This window comes from Eubalaena glacialis, chromosome 1 (genome assembly GCF_028564815.1).
Source record: "Eubalaena glacialis isolate mEubGla1 chromosome 1, mEubGla1.1.hap2.+ XY, whole genome shotgun sequence".
In the NCBI taxonomy this organism is placed as follows: domain Eukaryota; kingdom Metazoa; phylum Chordata; class Mammalia; order Artiodactyla; family Balaenidae; genus Eubalaena; species Eubalaena glacialis.
In genome coordinates, this window is record NC_083716.1 from 150,599,886 (window position 1) to 150,627,622 (window position 27,737).

Here is a 27,737-nt window from a genome sequence, read left to right on the forward strand (position 1 = left end):
GAAAAACACCTCATCTGCAAAGATTATGAGCCTTTTATGTAGGTCATAGAAACAAGAAAAGTTAACCTCATTTGAAGAAGTAAATATGCGATTATCCTATACAACAAGGGTTAATTACAGATCAATTCTGGACAAGGTTCAGTGAAGAGTTAGACACTGTTCAATGTAATGCCAAAGGTGCACAGGCATGAACAAACAAAATGTAATGGAATATCTTACTGCAGTTCTTTTCATCTGAAGCATCTGCACAATCTAGGTTCTGGTTGCATTGTGCTGATCTTGGAATGCACGTCCCATCTGCACAGCGGAACTCAACAGTGGCACAGGTTGAAACTAGAAAAACAGGTAAATAAACAAATGGATAGACGAGATAGAAAATGACTCCCTGCTTAACATTTTGAGTACTTTAATTCTTACAATTTTGTTTGGTTTTGCCTTTTTAACTCTGGGCAGTCAAACTTGACCCATAACCCCCAACAACAAGCTTTGGGTTAGATGCCTCATACATCTTCCCCTGTCACGCTGTTCTTCCCTACATTGTAGTACTTATAATACTGCATTGCAATGGCCTGTTTATGTATCTCTCCCCCCATTAAATTGTAAGCAGGGACCGTGCCTTGTTTTCCCTATCATACCATATCAGCACTAAACCAACAACAACAAAAAAATTAAATGTTGCTGAAACTTCTCTCTCCTTCCAACTTCAAAATACAAGGTATGACACTAAGCAAATGCCTGATTGAGTGCATACACAGAAATCCCGCTCTGTTTGCTAAGAAGAAGTGAAACATTCCCTGCTATGATAAAAAGACAGACACACAGACAGAGTCAGAGATTGAGAGAGAGAAAAACCACTGAGTATTTGCTTTATTTACTCAAAGAGGGAATAGTTCAGCACTGCTAGAAAGTCATCATGCTAAGTTATCCTCTTTCACATGGCCATATTACTAACATTTGGTATAGGAAATACGGATTCCTCATGCCAAGAAACATATAAATGTGGTATGACTTGTCTCTGTTGTTGGAAAGTATGGCTTTCCAAATCCCTGCTATGCTTAGATGAAAATCAGTTTTGATATGCTACCATCATTACATATTCTTTGTACAGAATAGCTTATTCTTCATCATATATTCCTTTTTACTTTGCTTACACATTCATTACCATATAATGGTTTTCAGCAATATGTTGTGAACAGGTGCATGGCTTGTTTTGTGTGTTAGATTAACTTAGGTGAGATTTTTATTCCAAATTCAAATTTCCACAGGTTGATTATGTTAACGTACAACCTGAAGGGCTCTTTGATTATGCCATTTTTACTAGGGTTGATATTTTAAAGAGCCTATTTAATTATAAATATAAATTATATCAATTGTAAATGGTTAAAATGCTATCTTAAAATACGCAAATTTTATTCAAGGGTGTGTATGTCATTTGTATTTCATAATGCACTGCTATTATTATATTTAATTGTATCTTGCAATTGTATCCTTATTTGTGTTTAAATGATGATTAGAATAAATGTTTTATTTACAATTTGCAATTATAATTGCTTCACTGTTTTCTTCATTAAAAATAACATCATTTGAAACAGATAATGCCATTATAAGTAGAGATAAATACACTGTTCCAAACAGGAAAAAAATAGATATTTTTCTTTTATGCCTAAGTAAAGCAAAATCTCTTCCATATTCTTTTCTATTACATTTCACATTCAATATTTTTCAGTGTAAACAATAAATGCAATATATAACATAGAAGATTATCATGACAAGCATATACATTTTGTTTCTGACTTTGCTGTCTATCAGCAGTCTCCTTTTAAGAGGTTGTGTTCCAAAAGATTCCTTATAATCCCGTTATTTAGAAGACAGAATTCATTTCTCTGTTAAACAATATTCTAGATAGTGGTAATATTCCTAAACAAGTCTACAAAGATTTATATCTAAGCTACTTGACGTGCATTATCTAATACTTGCAGTTAGAGTTTGGAATACCAGAAATCCTAATTCTGAAGCAATGGGGGCAATCACAACCCATTCCACCATCTCCATCTCCCTCCAAACTTCCATAGAGAATCTTCTGTGTACATGGCAGGGAGTCCATCTGGGTGGGAATTGGTGGCAGATAAAGTGAAGAGGCAAATTATGACTCCACGAACACGGAGATGGCATGTCAGACTGTTAAGAGGACTGGAGATTCAGGGATTTCACAGTAATGGAGTTTCAAAAATGGTGTTGGGGGCTCAGGTGGAAGTAAGTGTAAAGAATGGCTTATAAGAAGAGTGGAGGGGCTTCCCTGGTGGTGCAGTGGTTGAGAATCTGCCTGCCAATGCAGGGTACAAGTGTTCGAGCCCTGGTCTGGGAAGATCCCACATGCTGCGGAGCAACTAGGCCCGTGAGCCACAGCTACTGAGCCTGCGCGTCTGGAGCCTGTGCTCCGCAACAAGAGAGGCCGCGACAGTGAGAGGTCCGCGCACCGCGATGAAGAGTGGCCCCCACTCGCCGCAACTGGAGAAAGCCCTCGCACAGAAACGAAGACCCAACACAGCCAAAAATAAATAAATAAATAAATAAAATAAATTTATTAAAAAAAAAAAAGAAGAGTGGAAATGTGGAGCAAGTAGAAAACGGTCTTGGATGGAATTCTAGGAATAACAAAAGAAACAGAGGAACTCTAACCAGACGAAAAGAAACTATAACTTTAAAGTTGAGAAGAGTGGTTAGGAAATAGTATTTAAGAGAAAGGTAAGGGGAAAAATGAGGTAGGGGGTCAGGAGAACAAAAATAAGGCTACTGAATCTTGGTGAGGAGGGCAAGGGCAGCCTATTAGAGTGGGTGAGATGTGCAAATAGGAACCGATTGTCCCTTTACTCCTAATCCTATCTCTATAGATTCCATGACTTGATACAGAGTTTGGGAACCACTAGAGGGTTAAATAGGGTGATAAGTGGCAATGGAATTGGACATATTAAGTGGTTGCACAATTCCATAAGCAGCAGGAGCAAGGTGGTTGTGGGGATTAACGTCTCCAGCATTTGTAGACAAGGAAAGAGAGTCCTGGAACAGGAGAAATCCATGGGAACAGTGACCATGTCACTTCATAAGTAAGCAAATGCTTCTTCTGCCAAAACCTCTACCTCTGTAGTCCCTCAACCATGTTCCTTTCTCATGTTGTTTTGGTCAGTCAAGTATTGAAATGTGTTTCACCCTTAGGGTGGGTCTTGAGGGAGAAAGGTGATGGGATCTCTAATTTGCCAAGTGAATATGAAAGCTTTCTGACAACTTTTCTTCAGGCTAAAAGTCCTGGAAAAAAGAGAACAGAAAATAACGTAGTCCAAATAAAGGTAACCTGAGTGGGAAATACTAGACTCTTCCCTCCAGATAGTACAAAGGAAAAAGTACACCTACAAAATGTGAGTGGAAATATACCACAGCCACACCAGGAATAGCAACGAGATAAGACAAAGGAAGATCTGACAGGGATGGTAGCTCAAAAGTAGCAGCAAGAGAGAAAGTAAAACCATTCTTTCCCTCATATACTTTCTTAATTTTCCTATTTAATCCACCTTATTTTCTCCATATTAAAATATTTAAAATATTTAATCAGGTAGGAAAGATATAAAATCGATTAGTCTTTCCCTAGTTCTTAGGATGTTCCTTGTAAATAACCTAACTCAACGTTTTCTTTTCCAACTCTCCTACCCAGCCTGTAGCAAAGGGAAGGTGACAAGGAAAAAATACATGAAATGTGCTGTCATATCTCTTCTGTTTACTTTCAAACCACATCTTTTATTGAATGCACTGCTTAGGCTCTAAGGATATGCGAACCCGGAAGGAATGATGATTTCCTCTGCAGGCACGCTTATCCTTTTCCTTTAGCTTGTTGTTTGTGGAATCTTCAAAGTTTTGCTATGAATTTGGGAAAAAAAGAAAGAAAAAGTCACCAGTTTCCTCTCCTCTAGGTCACCTCAGAAGTACTTAGCTCTCCAGTACACCTAAAGGTGTTCAGATGGCCCAAGGAAGTTCATGTGCTTCTCAAAGGGATTATATTCATCTCAACAGGGAGCGAAGGAGGGATATTATGCACTCTCTACAAATCTATTCACTCAAACTCTGACACAACCAGAAGAGGAATACAGAATGACAAACTTTCTGAACAACTCCTTAGATCCTCACCAGCTAGCTTGATGTCTAAAGCTCTCAGTCATGAAAGGAATTGCTACAAAGGGGCAGTAATAAAAGATTGATGAGGATTTGGGGTTTTGCTTTGCTTCCAAAGGATAAGAAACCAAAAATAACTCCTTGCAATATCCATTTCCACTCCGTAAATAGATTCTTGGACTTGTGGCATTAAAAAAGAGTAATGTTAATTACTATTAACATCTAAATTAAACAAACAAAACTGTAATAGTACCTCAAATAATTTACGGATGATTCCACCATAGCCTCTCTCCACAGCCTATAAAAATCTCTCTGTATTTATTGACATTTTTCGTGTACTGTTTAAGTTGTGTTATATTTTACTTTATTTACGTTCAACAATAACACGTGGTTTGTGTGTGTGTGCATATATACATACAACAAAGTACTGCATCCCTATGTTGCACTGACTATAGAAACAAAGAAGGAGTGACTGGAAGAAAAGGTTTGGAGAAATCATTCATTTTTCATTCTTCCTGAGCCTGTTCATGTTCCTTTTCCTTCATTATCTTCTAAGTGCTGTAAGTGTCCATGTGTTTGACAGATGCACATCTGAATTAATGTTTTATAAGAAACTGGCTTATGGAAAAAGGACCCACGTAAGTCTTTCCTCTATAGCATGAAATGTGCCCTACAAGGATACCATGTGAACAACCTTAATATGAGAGAAAAATCAAATCTAAAAGATGCAAGTGTAATAAGTAACCTTTCATCTAAAAAGCTACCCACTGGTTTATCCTAAGGAAGCTAGTCCGTTTACTCAAAGTTATTAATTTTTAGTATGTAATATAGCGTGTGCTTGAGCATTTGCAGTTTCAAATGTACTGCATTAGATAGGAAGAAATTCAAGGCATAAGATTTTGTTGTTGTTTCATAAGATATCCAATTGTCATGATCTCTTTACTATTATTATCACAAAAGAAAAGTTTTGACAGAAACTTGATTCTCAGAGTAGTTCTGTCCCCAACTATATGGCTGAGATGGTTATAACACAGAAATCGAGAGTTTAGATTAAAAAAAGGGGAAATAACATTTTGAGTTATTTTATTGTTATTCAGCAGCTGATACTGATATCAGTAGGCAGAATGAAACCTATCTACACTTTTGGAAGACTGACGGCTTCAACCAGCCACATAAGAGTTTAATAAATACATACCATGTACTAGGTACTATATTTCATAAACCCAAACACACTAATTTACTTACTGCTTTTCAAAAAAACTGTTTTCCAAGAAAACCCACAGTAACTGATTACATTTCCGTAGCTCTTTTTATGAATTTTGTTTTAAAATCTACTTTCTGTATTTATTATTCAGTTTCTTCACATTCTAGCTTGATATTTTTATTTTTATCCTAGCTTAAAGTTTTCATTATATTCTTCTTTCCTGCTTACAAATAACTAATAGAACATACCCATTTTCTGGTCTACTTCTAGTTTCCTTTCCTCCTTTCTTCCAAATGCTTATCCATTTCCCTCTACTTACTCCCGTATCTTACTACATTTTATCATTTTTAATATTTTATAAATAATATGAAACAATAGTTGACTTAATTTTCAAATGTACTTGGCTCTTCCTAAACTACAGTGTCAACTTAGATAGTAAGCTACTCAAGTGTTTGGCCAAGGTCATATATAGTCTAAGACAGCAGAGTAACTTCTCAGTCCTTTATCAGCTACAAAATAATTTGTACACATTCTGCCCTCTTCCTCAACTTTTTATAGCCTTCTCGTTACAACCGTACTTCACACATCTTTTCTTTACCATTAAACTTTTTAAAGAATAATCTGTATTCACTGTCTTTACTCTTTCACCATTCGTATTCTGTTTCAATCCAATGTGATCTGGCTTTTCCTTGCCATTGCACTGAACTGACTCTCTTGAAGGCAAGTAAGAGATTATCTTCTATTTGCCAATTACAGTGGACACTCCAGTCTATGCATGCCCTCTTGCCTTCTCTGTAACATGAACTTTTCCTCCTTTCTTGAAAAAATAATTTCTTGTGAAGCTCTTTTTATTAGTCCTGTGGTGTACTTTTCCTTTTTATATTAGTATCTTTCATTTTGAACAGGTCATTCTGATGCACTCCCTTAAAACAACTATTACACCATACATCCTTTGAGCTCTCTCTCTTTAAGAAGTCCAAAATCAATACTTCTGGTCTAAACCTACTACCTGAGCTCCAGATCTATATTTACCTATGTACCTTTCAAACAGTTCCATCTGAATGTCTACAGGTGCTCCAACCTCAGAATGTGGACTATTCTTATTATCTTATCTCCATCTCACACAAACAAAAGGCACACAAAAATAAATTTAAAAATTAATGAAAACAAATAATATTTTAAAAGCATACAAAACACACACACACACACACACACACACACACACACGTATCTCCTCTATTCCCATGCTTCCTCCATGTTTATTACCGCAAAAGACTTGTTATGCTACCTTTTAAAATGCTGTTGTATCTGTCTCTCTCCTCTTTATTCTTAGCTTTGGCTGCTGTAATAGGCTACTGTTTTGTCCTTCTGATCTCAGTATTAGAGTTTTCATTCTAAAAATCATAGGTTTTTTTTCCCCTTTTTTTAAACTTTCTGTTGACTGCAAGATAAAGGTCATGCTCGTTAACATGGCACCAAAAAGAAATCTTCATTTCCTGGTTCTTTCTTCTAACTTGCCTCATTTTTTTCACCACTCCCCAATATGCAATCTGGCTCTAACCATATCAAATTACTTGCAGTTTTCATTATTGGTCCTTCTACTTGGAATTCTCTTCTATTTTGATCATTCTACCGTATTTATACTTTAAGACTCAGCTTAAATTTAATCTAGTCTATGAAACCTTTCAGGATACTTCCAAGCCCAAAAAAACAAAACAAAACTGTGTTCTTAATAGTGCAATCATAGCACCTTATATTCATCTTCACCTGTTTAAATGACTATCTTTCACTTAGAGTTTGAACTACTTGAGGGCACACATAGAACTTACAAATATTTTGTCTCAGTCTTTAATGAATTTTACCAATAAAGTATTTCAATGGATGGAAAGATTTTTAAAGGTAAATTGGTTTGGAAAGATCTGTTGGGTCCAGGTTTTAGGAGACCTTAAATGTCAGACTAGAAACTTGTCACTTATTCTGCAAACATTGGGATGCTTTATCTGGGAAGTGATAAAAAAGTAAATGTTTACATAGCATTTACTATATGTCAAGTTCTGTTCTAATACTGATATACTTTTTTAACTATTGTCTCTTTTTCTTACAGCTTGGGAAACTGAGCCACGGGTTGGTTAAGTACCTTATCCAAAGTCATGCAGTTAGTGGGGGGGCTGGGGTTCTATCCCAGGTAGTCTGGTTGCTGATGTGTCACAGTAGTTACTATGGTAAAATGTTAAATTGTTTTAGCATGACTAAAAATTCAGATTTACTGGAAAGAGTAAAAACAGGGAGACCAATAAAAGGGCTACTTTGTTAATCCAGGCTCAAAGTAGATTGAAGGGGAATATATCTCAAAGAATTGGAAGATTTGTTGATGATTGGACATGTGGGTGATAAAACATGGTGGAAGGAGGAACCAAGGATAGTACCAAGGTTTCCTGTCCAATAAGTAGGAAAATGATGAGAGCATGGGTAGGAGAGAGAATTAAGGAATTAAGGGGAACATTTTGGAGCAGTAGATTCAGTATTATACATTCTGTTAGAAATGTCCCATAAATAGGGTGTTTGAACTGAAAAGGTGAGAAAGAATTTTGAAGTGAGCAAAGAAAGAGATAGAAACAGAAAATATAGTCATAATTTTCAGTTGACTCTAGTAACTCCCCTCCAACAGCATTTACCAAAGTATGGTCCATAGATGCTAATTGTTGTTATGTATCAAAAGGGGGAAACCATAGTGCTCTCAGGAACACACTTTGGAAGAGTTTAGGAAACACCTGGCATGATAATATTCCGAGGCTGATACAATATGTGTTTACCTTTACAGTCTAATTCATCAGAGTTGTCTCCACAGTCGTTTCCACCATCACATAACTTGCTGTGAGGAACACAACGACGATTGTAGCAGGGCTTGAAACCTCTTCGACAGCTTCTGTTTTCTTACACAGAAAAGTAAAAACACATACTTGGAGGGCTTATAGAACTATTTTTACAAAAAGAAGATCACAGATGAGATCTCATTCACAATAACCGGATTGTGGATCTATAAAACAAGTGCCGTGTGGCATCCAAGTTCTGGGTTAGAATATCTGTGCGTTATCAAGTAGTTCATGCAGTAAAAAGCCTTTCTGACTGTTTTAACCTCAGTGATTCATACTCGGAGACCTCGTCAAACTATACTCACATTATTGTTTCTGGCATTTCTGTAAGCTAGCGTAGAAATAAACATGTTTCACATACTCAAGTCTGAAGAAATGAATCTCTACCTCCAACGTAATAAAGGCACACCAACACCTATCCCCTTTCTCCTTTGTACCCCACAGGGATTTTAAAACAAGGAAAAAAGTGTCGAAACATGTATCCCTGAATCAGTGAATCCAAGAGTCACCTACTTATCCATAAATTTCTCTTAGAAATCATCTTAAAATGTCTATCCAAATTTTCTAAGCAGAATAATAATTGCCTCTGAATTCTATTTACCTTAATGAGAGTCTCCTGACATTTTCTGATTTGGGGTAGAAGGTACCACTCACAATAATAATAGCTGTCATTTACTGAAAAGTAATTTTGTGCCAGGCTCTATATTGAGCATATGTAAATGTACATTTGTTTATTTAATGCTCCCAACCATCACCCCATCTAGATTTGCTTGGTAGTGAGAAACTAAAACATAGAGAAGTCAGTACCCTTGTTCATGCTAGTCACACACTAGTACGTTTGGGAACAAAGATTTAACCTCAAGTGCGATTCTAAACTCTGGAATCTATACCTGAGATTGTCAAACTATAGCCTGCAGGCCAAATGCAGCCTATCAGCCTGTTTTTATATGGTTCTGAAGCTAAGAATGATTTTTACAGTTTTAAAGGATTGTTAAAAAAATAGAATATGTGACAGGAGTATATATGGCCCACAAAACCTATAATACAAGCTGACCTTTTACAGAAAAAGTTTGCTAACCCCTTCTCACACAAATATTACCTGCCTTCTAAGAAGATAAAAATAAGGTGAAATATATTCTCAAGCCAATTCATAATAATGTGAATTTGTAAGTTGATTATTATTACATTTTTATATGCTTTAATATTTTCATGGTGTACAGGATATAGCTGTTGATTCAAGCAAACATGTCATTTGAGGTAAATTCCCTAAGATTTCAGTTACATACAAATTATGGACAAATTACATTTGACTGTCATTTTAACCAAGGGTGTTTATTCTGCAATGTAAAAGCGTGACATAAATTTCCCAAAATCCATCCTCCTCTTGTTTTAACTTTCCCTAATATAAGAAAACAAAGGAGAAAAATAGAAGCCAAATATAGCAATTCCAGATATAGATTCCTAAATTTTGCAGAGCATATAATACCAGTACTATTGTATTACAGCACAGAAATAAATCAGACTAATTTAGAAATAATCTGGATCAATTCTATAATAACTATTAATGATTGCATAGACACAAACTTTCAGGAAAAATATTGTTGCAGTGAAGGCAAATAACAGTTGCTTACTAGGGTCCAAAAGCCAGTCTCTACTTCCAAGGGAGAAGGAAAGGTTGACTACCACTTGGTGTCACCTACAGAGACACAGATGGTGGAATTCCATACTTAATGGGGACCATGGCTAAAGCAATCAGCCTTTGTACCTAAGGACACTAGCTCTGGGACAATCCTGGAGGCAAAAATAGAATGAATAAGACTTTGATATCAACACAACAACATGCTATTGACTGATGGTGGACTTTTGCTGCAGAGTAAACCTGCAATATCTACCCAATAACTGATATTTCTGACATATTTTTAGGAATGTAAGCCTAACACATTTTGCTAATGATGAATAATGAAGCAGCTCAAAAGACAGGCTCCTGCTGTATTTGAATTTATACTTCATGCATGGAAAACCATGAGGAAATTCTTCAATGAATATCATGTGTTTTGGGTAGGAAATATGGTGCCCCATTTGAATAAGAACAAAGCCAAATCATTTGCCTTAGATCTACATGTTAATGAGAGGCATTAAGGAAATCATACACATAAACCAAATGGAGACAATCACACCAAAAACTATAAAAAGAATTACATTCTGAAATGAGTAAATCATACATTGGAAACTCACCACAGTAGAGCAGTTTTTCATCTGATTTATCCTTACAATGAGGAATGCCGTCACAGGTGAGCTGGTAATCAATACATTCTCCATTTCCACACTCAAACTCTGAATAAATATTGCAGGAAGAATTTTTAGCTGAAAGGAAAAAAGCCAACGTTTTATACAATAACATTTTTGATGTCATAACAATTGTTTCCCTTAATTTTAATTATAAAAATAAACTAAAATTTATCTAAATATAAAATTAATAAAGGACAGTGGTTTATGGCATTTCTTTACAAAAAAATTAAGAGGGACACTTTTTATTGTGTTGTCTTCAACCTCCCTTTGCAAATATTTGGGAATTGCCTGACTTTATTTTTCTTTTATGCCTGTTTGTGTATTTTGTTAATTATTTGGTGACTGTACATGTGTGGAGAGAAGGAGGGGTTTAAATCTGGGGGACTATATTTATGAATCTTGCTTAACAGTGTATGTTAAAAATAAATTTTTAAAAAGAGCCAGTTAAATAAGCTCTGTACATACTGAGAGTGTTTTTGTATTTTCTTATTGAAATCTCATATATTCTTCAATACATTGAAATTTTCCAGTATATAGAGTTCTTATCTTGGAATGCTTGAATTTATTCATCTCAAATCTCACCTCCAACTGGTCTTCCTCCCAAACTACCTGCTGAAGAAACCTCTGTATCAGTTTCTATCAATCAGAAGTGCTGGAATTGCTGAAATTACTTTCATCAGCCTCTTGCTCTATCCATGGTGAGAAGTACCAGGGAGCAGACCCTCTCTTCCTGCCACACGTGATCAGTACCTACCTACTCCTTGAAATGCATGGGAACCTGTAGGATGTGCTGGTGGAGGACAATGATAAACTGGAAAGCATGTGCACCAGATGCTTATGGGCTCCAGCGGACCACTGCCATATTGTCCCACTTCTAAATGTCAGGATTTTTATAAGACATTAAAAGCCTGAGTTTTTATGTGGTTTGCCCAACTTGTGAGTACCGGGCAACAGCCATGAGGACAAAAAGCTTTTCTACAGTTAGGTTTCATCCCTGGAGTGCCAGTATGTTACCCTTGTCTTAGAAAGACCTCTCTTGGGGAAAACAGATTTATTTTTATTCTTAAATAATAGATTTACTAGCAAACTTTTGGGATGCAATGTTTTGGTTGTATTACGTGCTATTCGCTTGCATGTACTCATTCCATTGCTTGTTGAAAAATTGTACAGTGAAAGTCAGTCATATTAATTATGTTGGAGGTAATTAGAATTCATTTATTTCTACTAATGCAGGTAACATAGCTTAATTTTATCATTTACAATCAGTTTTTAGGATTTATTTCAGGAATAATCAATTAAACAGCCACAAATACTGTTTGAAGTTTCCAGTGTTTTATTTCTTTATTATCCTAGAATTTAACTCATTTTACTAGAATATCTATCTTATCTACCTATTAAAGACTTATAATTTAACTCTTTAAATGATAGCATGCCTCTCTAAAGGTGATTTTATTTTTCTTGGTGCAGTCTAAACTTCACTGGTCAGTAGCTAAGGTAGAATACCATTTTAGAGGAAGCAACAAGGAATTAAGAATCTAAAAATATCATTAACTTTAAAGAATTATTGTCTTTAAGAAGAGTGCTGACATTACTGCACACAATCACCTTAGATCATGAACTGAACAAAATTCATCCATTTACTGACAGTCCATTAGAGTTCCTAACTTATTTTGTCTATTTTAAACATATCCTGTTTAATTTCTCATTTCCAGTGAAATCTAATTGTTATGATGGCAAATATCATATTTTGCTTTTATAATCATTGTGCCTTTAAGGAAAAAATGAAAATTATTCATGATAAATATGGTTTATCATGAAAAAACAAACATTGTATGGGCACAATTCTTGCTTAGGTATGTTCCTTTGAGGAAATAGTATTGAGTATTTTCTGCCTCTTTCTAGAAACAAAAAATGTGGTTCAGCTATCCTCAATTCTCTTACAAGGTAATTGCTTCATCTAATTATATTTGCTATTCTTATTTCTGTTATGGGTTTTAATAAGGTTAGCAATGTTGTGTAAAATGGAATTGCCTAATCTTTTTGTCAAGAGTTATGACAACAAATGGTTTTTCCTTCCTTTGCCCTCAGGTAGGTGTTAGTAAATGGTCCTTCACCCCTGTAATGCTGCCATTAACATTCATAAACTGCTCTGGGTGAACTAATTCAGAGGTCGACACAGATATGCCAGAAACATCCTCATTTCCTAAAGATGGATTTGACAAGAAGAAGCCAAGAGTTACTTTTCAATCTATCTGCTGGACCACAGGATTTCAATATGAATGCACAGTGGACACAAGATACTTCCGTAAAGATTTGTCAGCTCTGGGGAATCCAATATCACTCTACAGCTCTATGTGAATAAAACTATGCTTGTTTAAAACTATAGTTTTCTGTCTGAGTCATTCCCTCTCATCAATAGTGAGAAGCAGGTGGCTTAGTAGGGACAAATGTATCTAATCTATTTTTCAGCAATGACAGGCATCCTCTGTATACAAATAAGCCTTGCTGTTCTGAGTAAAGGCATTGGTTTACTACTGGCCTGTAGTGACCTGTGAAAGAAACATGAGTGATTCTAATGCATGGCTAAAACTCCAGGCTTACAGATAGCATCAGATCCAGACCATTACAGCTGAAACCACAAAGGCAAACTGAAAGAGAGAGTTTAAGCAATTGCGTGAGCAATTCAGGGAAGTGTTAGGTGATGAAGGAATGTGGGAATTTGTGGCCTGAATTATTGAAATTTGCTATCTTCTGACCAATTACATCATTCCCTTGTTTTCTTTGGCACATTCTTAAATAAAAGTCTTTTACTTCTTTTGCTAAGAGATGCCCTTTTGGGTTGTGGTACCAATTTGCAAAGTGAGAAAATACGTATATGTTCTTGCATTAGATGCAGTAGTTTTCAAAGTAAAGAAAATGATGACAAAGTGCTCATATTAAAATAAAGAACAGGCAAAAGAGAACATCCTCTTGGTATATAAAGACCAAAAGAAGACTAAAGATGAAAAATACTTACAGCTTATGATACTAATTTTTATAATGTAGATATATCCAGCTCTATTGATTTTCTAAGATGAAATATATGAGATGAGGAGGAAAAAAAAATGTCAAAAATTGACACATCCTAAGAGTGAGTTCACCAATTTCCAATTTTCCAAGATGCTTCTCTTCCATCTTTCTTACTCATGAATAGTCTTAATATTAAAGAGAAATTAACCCTTTTTATGTTGCTGGCTAATTTTTCATGGCAATATTGGAACACTTGAACCCTTATTTATAGTGGAAACAGTTTTGGAAACTTAGCTGTTAATAAGTATTTACTGTAATGGTACTAATTAAAGATTGTAATGCCTTTGGGAGATATAAACATCATGCAAGCCTGCAACGTTACATTTTTAATTAACAGTTTGGAAATGATTACAAATAAGCTGTGTGAGCCATTCTTTCTCATTTACATAGTCTGATGGACTGTGAATGGGTTTACTACAAAGCTACTCAGCTACTGCCTGTACACTGCTTTATTTCAGCTTTAATTAATTTCGCTATTGACTGAATCCTCAAAGCCATAAACACAAGTTTTCAGATGATCATTGCTTGCAGGTATTTCTCTAGCTAATCCAACACCTTCCAGCCCAGAATCAGGGGGACATAACATTTGTCACTGTTTGGGTTATCATTACCTATCACATGGTGCTATAGGTAGAATGGTAAACTGAGTTCTTTTTAGAATGGAGAGATAAGACAACCAGGCCTCTAATACTGGAAGAGAGTACAACTTCATAAATATACTCAAACAATTTCAAGGTCCATGTGTGCCATTTTGAGCAGTTATATCACATTTCAATCCTCTTTACTTACTCACACATCTGTTGTCATTCAGCAATATTCGATCCCCCCTGCAGGAACAGTTCACTCTTCCGTTAGGAGTTAAAAGGCACAGGTCATGGCAACCTCCATTCAGTAACGCACATGGAGAAAGTTCACCTGCAATGAACAGGTTTTACTGGTGACATTTTATATTGAATTCCTAGTCTATGTTAATATAGATTAACAGTAAACTGTTAGACAGCCTCAATCTCTCAGAAATATCTCATGAACAAGGAAGATTTGGGATTTTGAAACAAATCTAAATATTCCAAAAGATAAGAACATTAAAAATATGTAACAAATCTCTACATTTTCTAACATATTTGTCATTAAACGCACTAGTGCCTCTAGAAACCACATGCATACTGCAGACTGCAATTTTGTAGGTATTCCAGTGATTAAAAAAATTTTAAGGCCAGATGCAAAGCTTGTTTATCAACAAGTATTATTTTCTTGGAAACGATTTGAATGTTCAAAAATATGAGGAGTGAGAAAGTATGAAATAGAAATCCAGAAGCAAATAATTAAAAATGAATTGTTCCTCTGGTGATAAATTAAGAACTACAAAATTTTCCATAAAACTTTCAGATAATTTCAATATATTAGATAGTCAAAGCCTGAACACTAGCTCCAGAAACAGTAAGAAAACAAAATCCAACTATTACTTAAAAACATAAATACTTTTTTTGAGAGATTATATAATTGAGAAATATATTTGTAACTTACAAATAAATATTGTAACTTACAGCTATTGGTGTCATTGGCAACAGCTATGATACCCATTGGTTGATGTGGAATATCAGAACGAAGAATTTTTGTATCTCCTCCCGTGTACTTGTTGGAACGCAGGATAGCTCTTCTTCCCCAGTCTGACCAGAAGATATAATTGTCATACACAGTCAAACTGAGAAAAGTCCCTGGCCCAGATTTGACAATCACCTGGAATAAAGTAAAATATCATATTTTTTTAAATGAAGATATCCACACCTGTTTTTGCTCAAACGAAAAAAGAGAGATTAAGATTATTTCTGATTATTGAAATAATCAGATAAAAATTCATTTCATTATATGTATTATCATAATGTGTTTATAGTTTATTTTAAATGTCTTAACCATCCTTAGCTTTTGCAATGTTTACTTAATATTTTGCAGTATATTTCTATTTAATCATCATTCAGTTTGTTTAAGCAGTTGTGTCTTTTTAGCATTATAAACCAAAATCATCACGACAACAATATGAGACTACTAGTACTAAACATTTATTTATCATTATTAAGAAATCTTTAGATATACAGTAAACACTCACTAAGCTCTCAGAACTATATACAGAATATAAAGTTCAACTGATCCAGGTTATTCCTTTAGGAAGCTTACAACATGAATAAGTTAACCAGATATACATGTATTGGCAATAAAAGTTTAAAAGCAAAGACCAAAAAGTTTCATTCAGACCAAGATGAAGTAAAAGGGTATAGATTTTCCTTCTCAATAAAACAACTAAAAAAAAAAAAAAAAAAAAAAATATATATATATATATATATATATATATATATATAAAAGGAGGCTTTTCAACACATTGGATATCAGGTAAGGAAGGACAGTGATTCCTGAGTAACAGGAAATAAACCAAGTGAGTCCCATAACCTCCACAGTTTATAGCCTGAGACACAGTCCAGGTAGCAACACAGTGCAAAGAAACCCAACAGAGTCCAGGGAACTCTCTGAGTGGATACAGCTGAGAGTTACGGAAGGGTAATATGGTTAGCTCTCACAAGGCAGAGTGTTGGAGAGGAGAAGGCAACAGAGAGAGGACTCTGGATATCTGCACAGGGTCCTTCTGGAGTTTTAAGCACATGCCTATGTATGTGAGACAGTTACTGCAAGCTGGTGAAAGAGTCACGCAAAAGGATTAGAGAGAAGAGTTTCCAAAATTTACGTGGGTCCAAGAATCACACTTGTTAACGCCAACCAGACTTAAAATCTTTCTAATTCATGGGACTCTGAGTAGAGTACTTGGAAGGGTCTTGGCTCAGCAGTGGGGAATAATTAACCCTAAACTCTGTTCTACTCCACTCTCTCAAACCTTAACAGCAAATCCTGAAAGGATCAAACTCTTTCCAGGTAGCTTAACTGTTTCCCAAAAGAAAGCTCAAGAATTTTAATGGTAATATATAAAATTTTACCACTAAACTACTATGGAAAAAAAGATGAAAAATAAGAAAAGTCACAAATCAGTGACCTCAGCTTCCACCTTAAGAAAGTAGAAGAGAAAATGTAAGTTAAATCCAAAATAAAGGAAAACAAAATAAAAATCGGAAGCGAAAGCAAGGAAATAGAAAACAGGAAAAAAATCAGAGGAAAATCAATGAAACTAAAAGATGGCTCTTTGATATCAATAAAATGGAAAACACATAATGATGAAGTGAGTTTTATCCAAGGAATACAGAGTTATTAAACATTTTAAAATCCTATCAGTATAACACGCAAAATAAGAAAACTCATATGAAGATCTCAGTAAATGCAGAGAATTTATTGGTTGGATCTAATATGCATTCCTGATAGAAACTCAGACTAAAAATATGAATAGAAATAAAACTAGGAATGAGACAGGAATAATCATTCTTACTACTTCTACCCAACATTGTCCTAGAATTTCTAGCCAGTGTAATTAGGCAAGAAAACAAAAATAAAAAGCATTCAGACCGGGGATCAGACAAAGTCTGATAGATCACCTAGGCCTGCCTTCACCAAGAATCTTGTTAGGTCAGTTTAGTGCATTTGGGGAAGATGTTTCACTTATTTTTTGAATTTTAGTTTGCTCATCTTAAAGATGGGGCTGATTAAAATCCTCCCTTACCTCTGATATTTTCTCTTAGTAATTGTCCATCCACTCACAGCCCATTCACTCCCTGGCTATAAATTTCTACTTTTCCTTGTATTTAGAGTTGAGCTCAATCCCTCTCCTCTATTGCAAAACCCCATTGCAGTTGTCTCTATACCTATCCTGATAGTCCTGAATAAAGTCCGCTTTATCGTTTTAACAGGAGTCATGGATAGTTTTTCCCTAACACATTCAATGTAATACTACTGAGAAAAAAAAAAAAAGAAAGGACAAATTATTGATGTATGTAACACTGGATAAATTTCAAAATAATTATGCTGAGTGAAAGAAGCCAGACAAAAGGGAGTACAAGGTATATGATACCATTCATATAAACTTCTACAAAATGCAAACTAATCTGTAGTGACAAAAAAAAAACAGTGTTTCCTGTGGACAGAGTGGGAAGCAGTAGGGTGGAAAAAGAAGGATTAAAAAGGGAAATGAAGAAATGTGTTGGGGTCATTGATATGCTCATTATCTTGATGTGATGGTGGACTCACAGATAATATGGGTGTTTGTGTATGTGTGCACGTGTGTGTGTGTGTGTGTGAAGACTTTTAAACTTTAAATATTTACATTTTAGTGCATGTCAATCAGATCTAAATAATTTTTTTTAAATAAAGGCCAAAAATTTCTTTAAAATATTTTCAGAAGTAACGTTAAGTAAATATATGGGACTGCAACTACATTTGGAAGGACAGGATCCATCAGAAAATAGACGTTTTTATTGTCTAGTCATTTTACTTTGCTTTTGTTTCTAAATCCAATCCATAGGTGACCTATCCAAATAGTTCCTCTGAACTCTTTAGCAAATTAGTGAATGAACAGAGGGATGGTTTAAATGTGAGCATACCCTTGTTAGTTGAATGAAATGCTCAGATTTCTAGAAGAGAGAAACCAATATGAGTTTTCTCTTGTAGCAAAGAGATGAGACATAATTTTAGGAATAGAACAGTAAACATACAAAAGAAGAGAGGAAAAAAAGGACCTTAAGCCTTACAGAAGCGAAGAAATCTACAAGAATTTGCCTCTAAGGCAGCAAAAACTTCAACAAACAGCTTTAAAGGCATTGATGTAGTTTATTGTATTTTGTTTGGTTTCATTTAGAAGAAAGCTTTGCCTCCCTACTGTGGACAAATTACATGAATAGAGACTTCGTGGCATACTATAGAATTTACTCAGTTATCTCCATTTTAGAAACCATTGTGGTATAATGGGAAGGGCTCAGAAGGCCTACATTCAAATGGCAGCATGGTCATTCTTGAGCAGAGTAGATTTGGGGAAGATGTTTCACTTTTTTTTTGATTTTAGTTTGCTCGTCTTTAAGATGGGGCTGATTAAAACCTGCTTCAACAACTTCACAGGGCTGTTATAAGGATATATATAGAAATGTTTTGAACATCTTATATTGCCATATATACATATGTATATATACATATATGTTTGTATTTATTTAATTTAGCTGTCAGAGATAAGTTTGATATTAACTTTTGTGGTTTTTGCCTCCAGATCTGTTATAAAATAATTATTTTTGTATAAAAATCAAATTTAGAAACCTCAATAGTAATATTTTTATAGAAATAAATCAATTTGATTATTTGCCTTGGAATATTAAATATGCCAAGCAGAGACCTAGCTAGATTACTTTTCCCTGTAATCAGAAAAAATAAATAAAAAAGGAATTGTCACAGGAATGATGACTGCATGGGAATGGTCACGAAGAAACAAATATTTGGAAAATACCCTTCCTGGTGCCACATGTTGCCTTCTCAGGAATTAATACATTCTAGGATTAAATCATTTACTGACTACTAAAATTGATGTGGTTTGGAGAAAACAGATAATCCTGGGAATGTGGTAGTTTAAAAAGAAAAATAGTCCCCCCTCTTTACTCCATCCTATATCAAATTCTAAATTATGAGGTAATTAGCAATGTCATCTTCCTGATTTCCCAAATTTTTCCTCATTCATTCTGAATTAACTGGTAATTACCCTCTTATAAAAACAATTACTTCATTTTTATTCTGAAAATATAAGTAATTTCTGTTCTATAGAGCAATATTTCTCAAGTTTTAATGTACATGCAATTCACTTTGAGATTTGTTAAAATTCATATTCTGATTTACTAGGTTAGGAGTGGAACCTCAGAGTCTTCATTTCTAACAAACTTCCAGGTGTTGCTGATGCTGCTGTTTGGGAGCTCACTTTAAAAAACAAGAATTATACGACAGAGAAAAGTACAAAAGAAAATAAATAATAATCTTACCACAAAGAACTAATTACTTATCATTTTGGATTAAAGAATATATATATTTTTTTTCTTTACAAATTGACAGGCACGTGAGCACTCCAAAGTTTCGAGATATAAGTAAAATCAATTTTAAAATTTTAACTTAAAAAAAAGCAACTATCTCCAATCTTCAACCTCTTTAAAGAGGGGAAAAAGATGTCTTCCTTGACCTGTAATACATTAGAACATCTTATATTACAGAGGGACAAGATAATTCTTCCATATATTCTCCTGTGCTTAGAACAATTTTACTAATCTAAGTGCAGGTCACGTTGCTGTATAATAGTGGTTTTCACCTAACCTCCACCCTTCCAAACACACACACACACACTGGAGCATGGGGAAAACTAAAGCTAAAATGCACTTTTTTGCCCTATTGGAAATCTGAAAAGATGGTTGATATTTAGTAAGTGTATGAGTTTAATTTAATATTCCTCATTTGTATTTCTTTGGAAATAACATGTTATTCCCTAGTCAATATTTCATGAGTATAAAAGATCACCTGTAACAATGTTACAGACTGAATGTTTGTGTCTCCCCAAAATTCATATGTTGAAATCTTAACCCACCATGTGATACTTGTAGGTGGAACATTTGGGAGGTAATTAAGTTTAGATGAGGTCATGAGGGTGAGGTCCCTGTGATGGGATTAGTGTCCTTATACGAAGAGGAAAAGATCTCTCTTGTTCTCCTTTATGTGAGGATACGCAGCAAGAAAGGAGCTGCTGCAAGCCAGAAAGAGGTCTGTCACTTGAGCCCAAACATGCTGGCATGCTGATCTCAGACTTCTCAGCCTGGAACCCTGAGAAATAAATGTCTATTGTTTAAACCACCCAGTCTGTGGTATTTCGTTAGAGCAGCCGGAGCTGATTAAGACAGTTTTACTTTTTCCTTTTTGAAGAGCCAGGCTTTAAGATTTATATCTGCTTTAAGTTTCAGTAACTGTTCTTTTGAATCAACATAATAAAGATTGCTTGTTAAGAAAATGATAACTTCTATACTGTGCTTTCTGGGAAGCTTTTCCTGAGAAAAGGAAGGATGAATAGGAGGTAGGACGGGAAAGAGAAGGAAAAGCTTTTGGCAGAGGGAATACATGGTGCAAAAGGCAAGAGGAAGGGGGAACATGAAATGCTGGGAAAAGGAGCAAAGGTTAAGTGAGCATTATTAACACTCAGACATCTGGGGAGAGGATCCCATGATGAGCCTGGTGAGAAAGGCCAGAAGGGCAAATATGTAGGACCTTCCTTCCTATAGGCCAAGGTTGTGAGCTGAGTTCTGTTCTGCAAGTAATGGTAAATTAAAAAAAATTTTTTAAGCACTTTAAGGTCATTATTCATTCATAAAGATTATTTTGCCTCTGGTGTAGAGATTAGATCAGATAAGAACAAAAAGAGTTTCAGGGACACCAGTTAAGATCAACTGCATTTTTCCAGACAAAGGATAATACTTCTGATATTTTGAGCAAGAAAGGTGAAGAATACAAATATTAGGGGAGTATTTACAAACTAAGGACTCTCTATTTCCCTTTCTACCAGAACCCACAAGGGTTTTGTCACTCATTCATTCATTCAATCGTCCTTTTACCATTGTTTTAGTAAACAATAAGAGCTAACACTTCATGAATGCTTACAACGTACAGGATGCGTATGTATTGTATGCATCATACCAAATTTAATCTCACTCTACCCTATATGGTAGATACTATTCCAATCCACCTTTTATTGATGAGAATTGAAGCTTAACAAGCTTATGTAATCAGCCCAAGGTCACAGATTTACTCAATGATTTGAGGCTATTTCAGACCCAAAGCAACTAAGATCTGAATTAAATTTTATATATAAAATTTGCCTTGGTTAAAGAGACAGGAGAAACTCTTTGATATTAGCAGATGTGTACGTGCTGTCCTTATTATTAAATCTATGCTCCTTCAAGTTAGGAACAGTAGTAATCTCTTTGCACCCCTTTTCTATTCAGTATATTTTATGTGAACAAAATAGACATTCAGTAAACATTGCTAAATCACTAAGAATGAAAAATAAATTATGTTAGTTAAACATAAATAAAAATAGTTATTTTTTATGGATAAGGAATAGTTATTCTTATGACAATGAAAGTTTTTCTATGTTGCTACCAAAAGTCATTTGGTATACAGGAATTTTTATAAATTTTAATACTGATTGAACTTAGTAGTTTACTTCTTTACTTCTGCTGACACACAGAAAAGGGAAAAAAGCAACATTAAACTCAGTCTATAATTATGCATGTTACTTTCATAGGGTACAATAGGTTCCACTAAGAATTGAGCTGACTTTAGACATTTCACTGGTTAGAGTTCAATGTGGAAAAGAGAAGTGAAATCCACTAAATTACACTTTCTCATCTCCCTATTAAACATTTTTATCATAATTTCATGAATACTGTACCTTGCAAGCCTAATCAGCATCTTTATTTACAATGCAAAAGCTTTGTCCTCGTAAATTACACTCTACCATGTTATGTGGTAATAATATACCATTATGGCATAATTTTCAGGCACTTTAACCTTGAACCTATAAATAGGTTCATGTTTCAAAATAGTCATGTTCATTCAGATAATGCATTTCTTGACAAAGTCACGTAATCTCACGTGTGTCCTCATAGATGGACAATTAAATTGGTAATCCACAACTTCAACTTCAATTGACTTGAAGTTATGTGTCAGGAAATTTAGTCACTAAAAATATGCCTTTCCTATCTTGAAACTTCACCGGTCTTTATTGGTAGAAGCGCGGCAACTAATCAAGGAATAAAAACATTGTTTTATAAGCCAGACAACATATTTCCAACACCCAGATGCTAAATGTTAAACCAAACAATTTAAAAGCCAAGTAAACAGGAAGCTTCCCAAACACCCCAGCTGATTGCCTCACTGACAAGATCATAAATGATCATTATGAGAAATGACAACTTGGCCCCTGCCATGGCCAGGCATGACAAAGTGTTATAGATTGCAGAGAAACAACTGCAGTTGCTTTAGCCTGGGAGAGAATGGTGATGTGGTAAACCAGCAACTTAAAACTGAGAAATATTTAACTTAAGAATAGATGGCTATATTTAACTTGCCTGAGTGAGTTTGCAGAACAAATATAAAATATCTAAATGTCATTAGTGTCCAACCAAATTTGAAAAGAACAACATTCACAGCAATCATCTAAAAGACTGCCTATTGTGTGAGAGGAGGTACCAGCCTTTGTTAGAGAGGCAGACCCTTCTGAGAGAGATTAGAGAATGAATTACTTTGATTTCACACTCTCTCTTTCTGATCTCTCTGTTCATCACACTCAACCAAAGGCCAGAGGACAAGGAAGCCATTTGACCACACAGGTAAACCTTCAGGGGGAAGAGAACATGGAGGAGGATGGAGAAAAGATCTGTAGATATGCATTAGAGAAGTAGTAGAAAGAACCCTATTCTGAGACTCATTATTTTTCCTTGGATAGCTTTTTGGCTTCTTGGGACTCAGAGTCTTAATCTGTAAAATAGGATAGTAAAAGGTAATGACTCAGCTCCTTTCCCAAAGAAAGAGGATGGATAATATACTCCCTTAGGTCACACAGAAAACTAATGAGAAGAAAAACTGTGATATTCCTGAAGTGTTATAGCCACTCCTGAATGGAATTTGAGCAAGTTTCTAACATTATGATTGTCGTGGCTTCACATTTGATTATAGTTATTAAAGTTATAGCTTATCCAAAATTCTGATTTAGATATATTTAGACAGTTTGAGATTCATAAGATGATTTGTATCAATAAAGAGTAAACGTTAAAAAAAAAACTAAATATATTTTTCAGTTAGCTCCTTCTGCTTTGAATCCCTTCCAAAACCATTCAATGTGAGACCCAATTCAAGGGTGACTTCCTTTGGGAACCCCTTCCCAGCTGCCCAAAGCAAAATGGTTTCTTCTTCTGCATATCCAGACAGTTTCTATACACATTCATTATAACACTCATCAGAGAATATCATAAGAGCTTGTATTTTTTCCATAGATAAATAGATTTCTATCCATAGATAAATACAATAGAACATATTTAACATTCAATGATTATTTTTTACTTTTTTTTAACATTTATTTATTTTATTTATTTATTTTTGGCTGTGTTGGGTCTTCGTTGCTGCACGTGGGATCTCTCCAGCTGCGGGAGTGGGGGCCACTCCTTGCTGAGGTGCACAGGCCTCTCACTGCGGCGGCCTCTCCCGTTGCGGAGCATGGGCTCTAGGCGCACGGGCTTCAGCAGTTGTGGCGCACGGGCTTCAGCAGTTGTGGCACGCGGGCTCAGTAGTTGTGGCCCACGGGCTCCAGAGTGCAGGCTCAGTAGCTGTGGTGCATGGGCTTAGTTGCTCCGCAGCATGTGGGATCCTCCCGGACCAGGGCTCGAACCCCTGTCCCCTGCATTGGCAGGCAGACTCCCAACCACTGCGCCACCAGGGAAGCCTTCAATGATTATTTATTGATCAAATCAATAAATAAATGAGCAATTAAAAAAATATTTCCCCCTGTGTTTGTGCTTATTTCTTGCCCTGTGTTTGTGGTTATTTCTTCCTCTTCTTTCTTTTTAATGTACATTTATATGAACTTAGAACTCAACTTTGTACTTTATTTGCTTATGTACAGAAAAATAAACTTTTTTCTTTATAAAACTGTATTACCAACATTTATGTTTTACTGAAGAATGGTAAACATAATCTCAGGATCACATTCATGCCTTTGATAAATATTTCAATACTGTTACTCTCTAGGTCATTGTCTAAATATAACCCTCCTTTTTAATATTTTAGTAGAAAAAGTGAAGAGCTAGTCAAAGTAATATGTTAAGTCAAAACCTCCTATGTCCAAGCCATACTGAATTACCAGTCTTAATTTTTTAAATTAGGATTTACTGACTATCAAACAAAAATTAAATATTATTTTAAATGCTACATTGTAAGAAGTTAAAAAATTGTCCTGCACGAAAGGATACCATCCTGTTTGTATGCATGAATATTTGTTTTTCAGTGTATGTGATTATGTGAATACAACTGTCAAGGGAAAGGCCAGAAACAGATTAACTTAACTCTTACTACATTTAAAAAGGAAGGTTAGCCTAGGACTATGAGCCTGGACTCTGGAGTTAGAATATTTGCAATCATGTCTAGCACGTCCTCTTATTGTGTGACCTGGGGCTCATTATTTCACTTCTCGGGGCCTCTCTTTCCTCATCTTTAAAATGACAAAAGCGGAATTAATATTTATCATAGAATTTCAGAAAATGTTAAATGATATTCATAAAATACTTATCATGATTACATAGTAAGCTTTTCATAAATGTTAGCTATAAGTATTTTTGCATGAATGCAATAGGATTTAAATAGGTTTGTAAAGGTGGGTTTAGAATCTTAAATACACTTTGAGTTTTATTCTTATTTTTTAAAATTTTGCAAACTATTCTAAAATAAACTTTTAGAATAGATTTCCATTTGTAAATTTAATGCTTTTGCAACTTCTGAGATTACCATGTCATTAAACCTATGCTTAGAGGTAAAATTAATGTCTGCTTTGGCAAAATTGAGTTCTGTCTTATTTTTTTTCTCCCATGTCATCTGGAAAGTTCTACTAAGGGTTACAAATATTATTATGCCTACCTATTAATTTTGAGGTAAAACTGAAAAGCAGTAATTTTAATTAAGTAAGTCATATGACATGGACACTGGCCGTCCTGAAACTCCTGTCACCTTCAGTATTAGAACTGCAAGTGATGGAGTTACATTGAGCAGGTGCAAGGTTTACAATTCCGGAAATAAAAGATTTTTGCTTGCTGTGTATGTAGGGAGAGGGATATTCGTGCTGTTCTGAACATTCTTATGATTGCTAGCCAAAACCAACAAACAAAACAAAAAACCAAACCTCATTTGATTTGTTAAATATCGCTCTGACAAGTGACAAAAGATTTGTGATGGAAGGTTATATCCAAAATGTTTACTTAACCATTTTATTTATATAATATAAAAATTGTATGTATATAAAATCATAATATAATATAAAATTATATTATTGATATGCTGTACTTTTTAAATGTTACACACATAGCCACAGGCTACTCAGGGTCACTTTAATAAATATGGACATATTTATAAATGTACATGTAATGATGGGAAGGTGAGTTATTAAAATGCATTTGAATTTTCATAACTATGTGGCAATGTCATCCTAAAATTCTTCTTGATTAATCAAATTAAAAGACATACTTTAAAAAAAACCCTAAAACTCAGTGAAAACTACTGTAGGATCTAGCTGCATGACTTTGTATACTTTCATATACACACCTTCCTTAATTATGCATATTGTTTTCTATTTCAATCAAATTCACTGGAGTATAATTTACATACAATTCAACTTATTTTTAACAATCACAATAATTATGCACACACTCCTTCCCACCTCCAACTTCCAACCTCACATCTTTTTCCTTAGAAGCAAACACTGTCATCAGTTTCTTGAGTGATATTTTTTCTAATGCTGTTTATTTTTAGAATTGCAAAAAGTCTTGCACGTTTATTAAATCTGAATTCCTATAATCCCTAAAATTGAGAAATATGCTTTAAAAATGTGTCCCAATAAAACTCATTTTATTCAATAGGAGGCTATAAGGTGAAGCAGAAATTCAAAACAAAAATTTAAAAATAATACAAATGTAAAAACAAAGTGAGTAAATGTAACAACCTTCTTACATCTGGAGGTCAGCGTGTCTGTTAATCTTTTTCAAAATCCTCCGAAGTCGTTGAAATGGTGTATAGTGCCCTATATGACCTGGTGCCCAGTTACCTCTCTGGAATTATCAGCTACTAATCTCTTCCATGCTCACTTGTTCTCTCTATTCTGGCCACAATGGCCTCCTAATTATGTCTCACATATACCAAGCACACAAAGTCTTCCCACTGGCTGTTCTCTATGCCTGAGAGACTCTGCCTCCAAAATATCCATATGGCCACCTAGCTCATCCCTTCAAGAATTAGCTCAAATAACACTTTTTCAATGAGGGAGGTTTATCTTGAGTTTCCAACTACAACCTGTATTCCTCGATTATGTCACATTCAATTCCTTTAGACTACTCTATTTTGTACTTATTAGGTTTACTGCTTATTATCTGTCTTCTCCTGCTGGAACATAAGCTTCCTGAAAGTGGGTATCTTTACCTGTTTTGTTCACTGATGAATGTTAAGCACTTAGACCAGCATCTGGCACATACTAGACACTCAATAATATCTGTTGGATGAAAGAATGAATTGGTTGGCCTTCAGGGAAATGCAAATCAAAAGCACAGTGAGATATTACCTCAAACCTATTCATATTTTTATAAACAAAAGACAAATAATAACAATTCTTGGTAAGCATGTGGAGAAATGAACCCTCATACACTAGTTTTGAGAATGTAAAATGGTGCAACCACTTTAGAAAGCAGTCTAACAATACTACAAATTGTTAAACATAGTTTTACAAAACACAGTCTAACAATACCACAAATTGTTAAACATAGTTTCTATGTGATACATCAAGTCCACTATTGGTATAGAGAAATGAAAATTTGCACATGAATATTCATAAATATTCATTGCAACACTATTCATAACAGCCAAAAAGTAGAAACAACCCAAACGTCCAGCAACAGATGAATGATTAATGGATAAATAAAATGTGGTACATCCATACAATGGAATATTCTTCAGCAATGAAAAGAAATGAAGTACTGATGCATGCTATAACATTAATGAACCTTGAAAACATTATGCTAAGTAAAAGGAGCTAATCACAAAGGACCACATATTGTATTCTATATATAGTAGATATCCAGAATAGACAAATCTATAGAGACAGTAAGTGGATTCATGGTTGCCTAGGAATGGGAGGATGGGGATCATAGATTGATGGCTAAGGGATACATAAGCAAATGTTAAAATTCAAAGACTATTTATTTCCACCAGCTACTTATTAACTTCATAAGGGAAAAAAAAGTAACTTTAAAGTGAAATTAGATGTCTGTCACTTTAACCAAGTGATCAAACCAAGTGATGGTAAAGTTAACATCACCATTAATAAGACATATCAATACGATGTTCATCTTGATATAATACTATAGAAAAGGGACAATATCACTATT

General features: G+C 34.8%; 1 protein-coding gene across 1 annotated transcript in view; it reads right to left on the reverse strand.

Moving 5' to 3' along the window:
* The window catches only part of LRP1B (LDL receptor related protein 1B), a gene marked incomplete at its 5' end in the record, with an annotated part of 1,521,642 nt that overhangs the window by 270,247 nt on the left and 1,223,658 nt on the right, over positions 1 to 27,737 (reverse strand). The window contains 5 exons of the mRNA XM_061199746.1: positions 220 to 333; positions 8,179 to 8,298; positions 10,474 to 10,602; positions 14,386 to 14,511; positions 15,141 to 15,333. Of these exons, the coding sequence (XP_061055729.1) occupies positions 220 to 333; positions 8,179 to 8,298; positions 10,474 to 10,602; positions 14,386 to 14,511; positions 15,141 to 15,333 (682 nt within the window). The remainder of the gene's footprint in view (positions 1 to 219; positions 334 to 8,178; positions 8,299 to 10,473; positions 10,603 to 14,385; positions 14,512 to 15,140; positions 15,334 to 27,737) is intronic.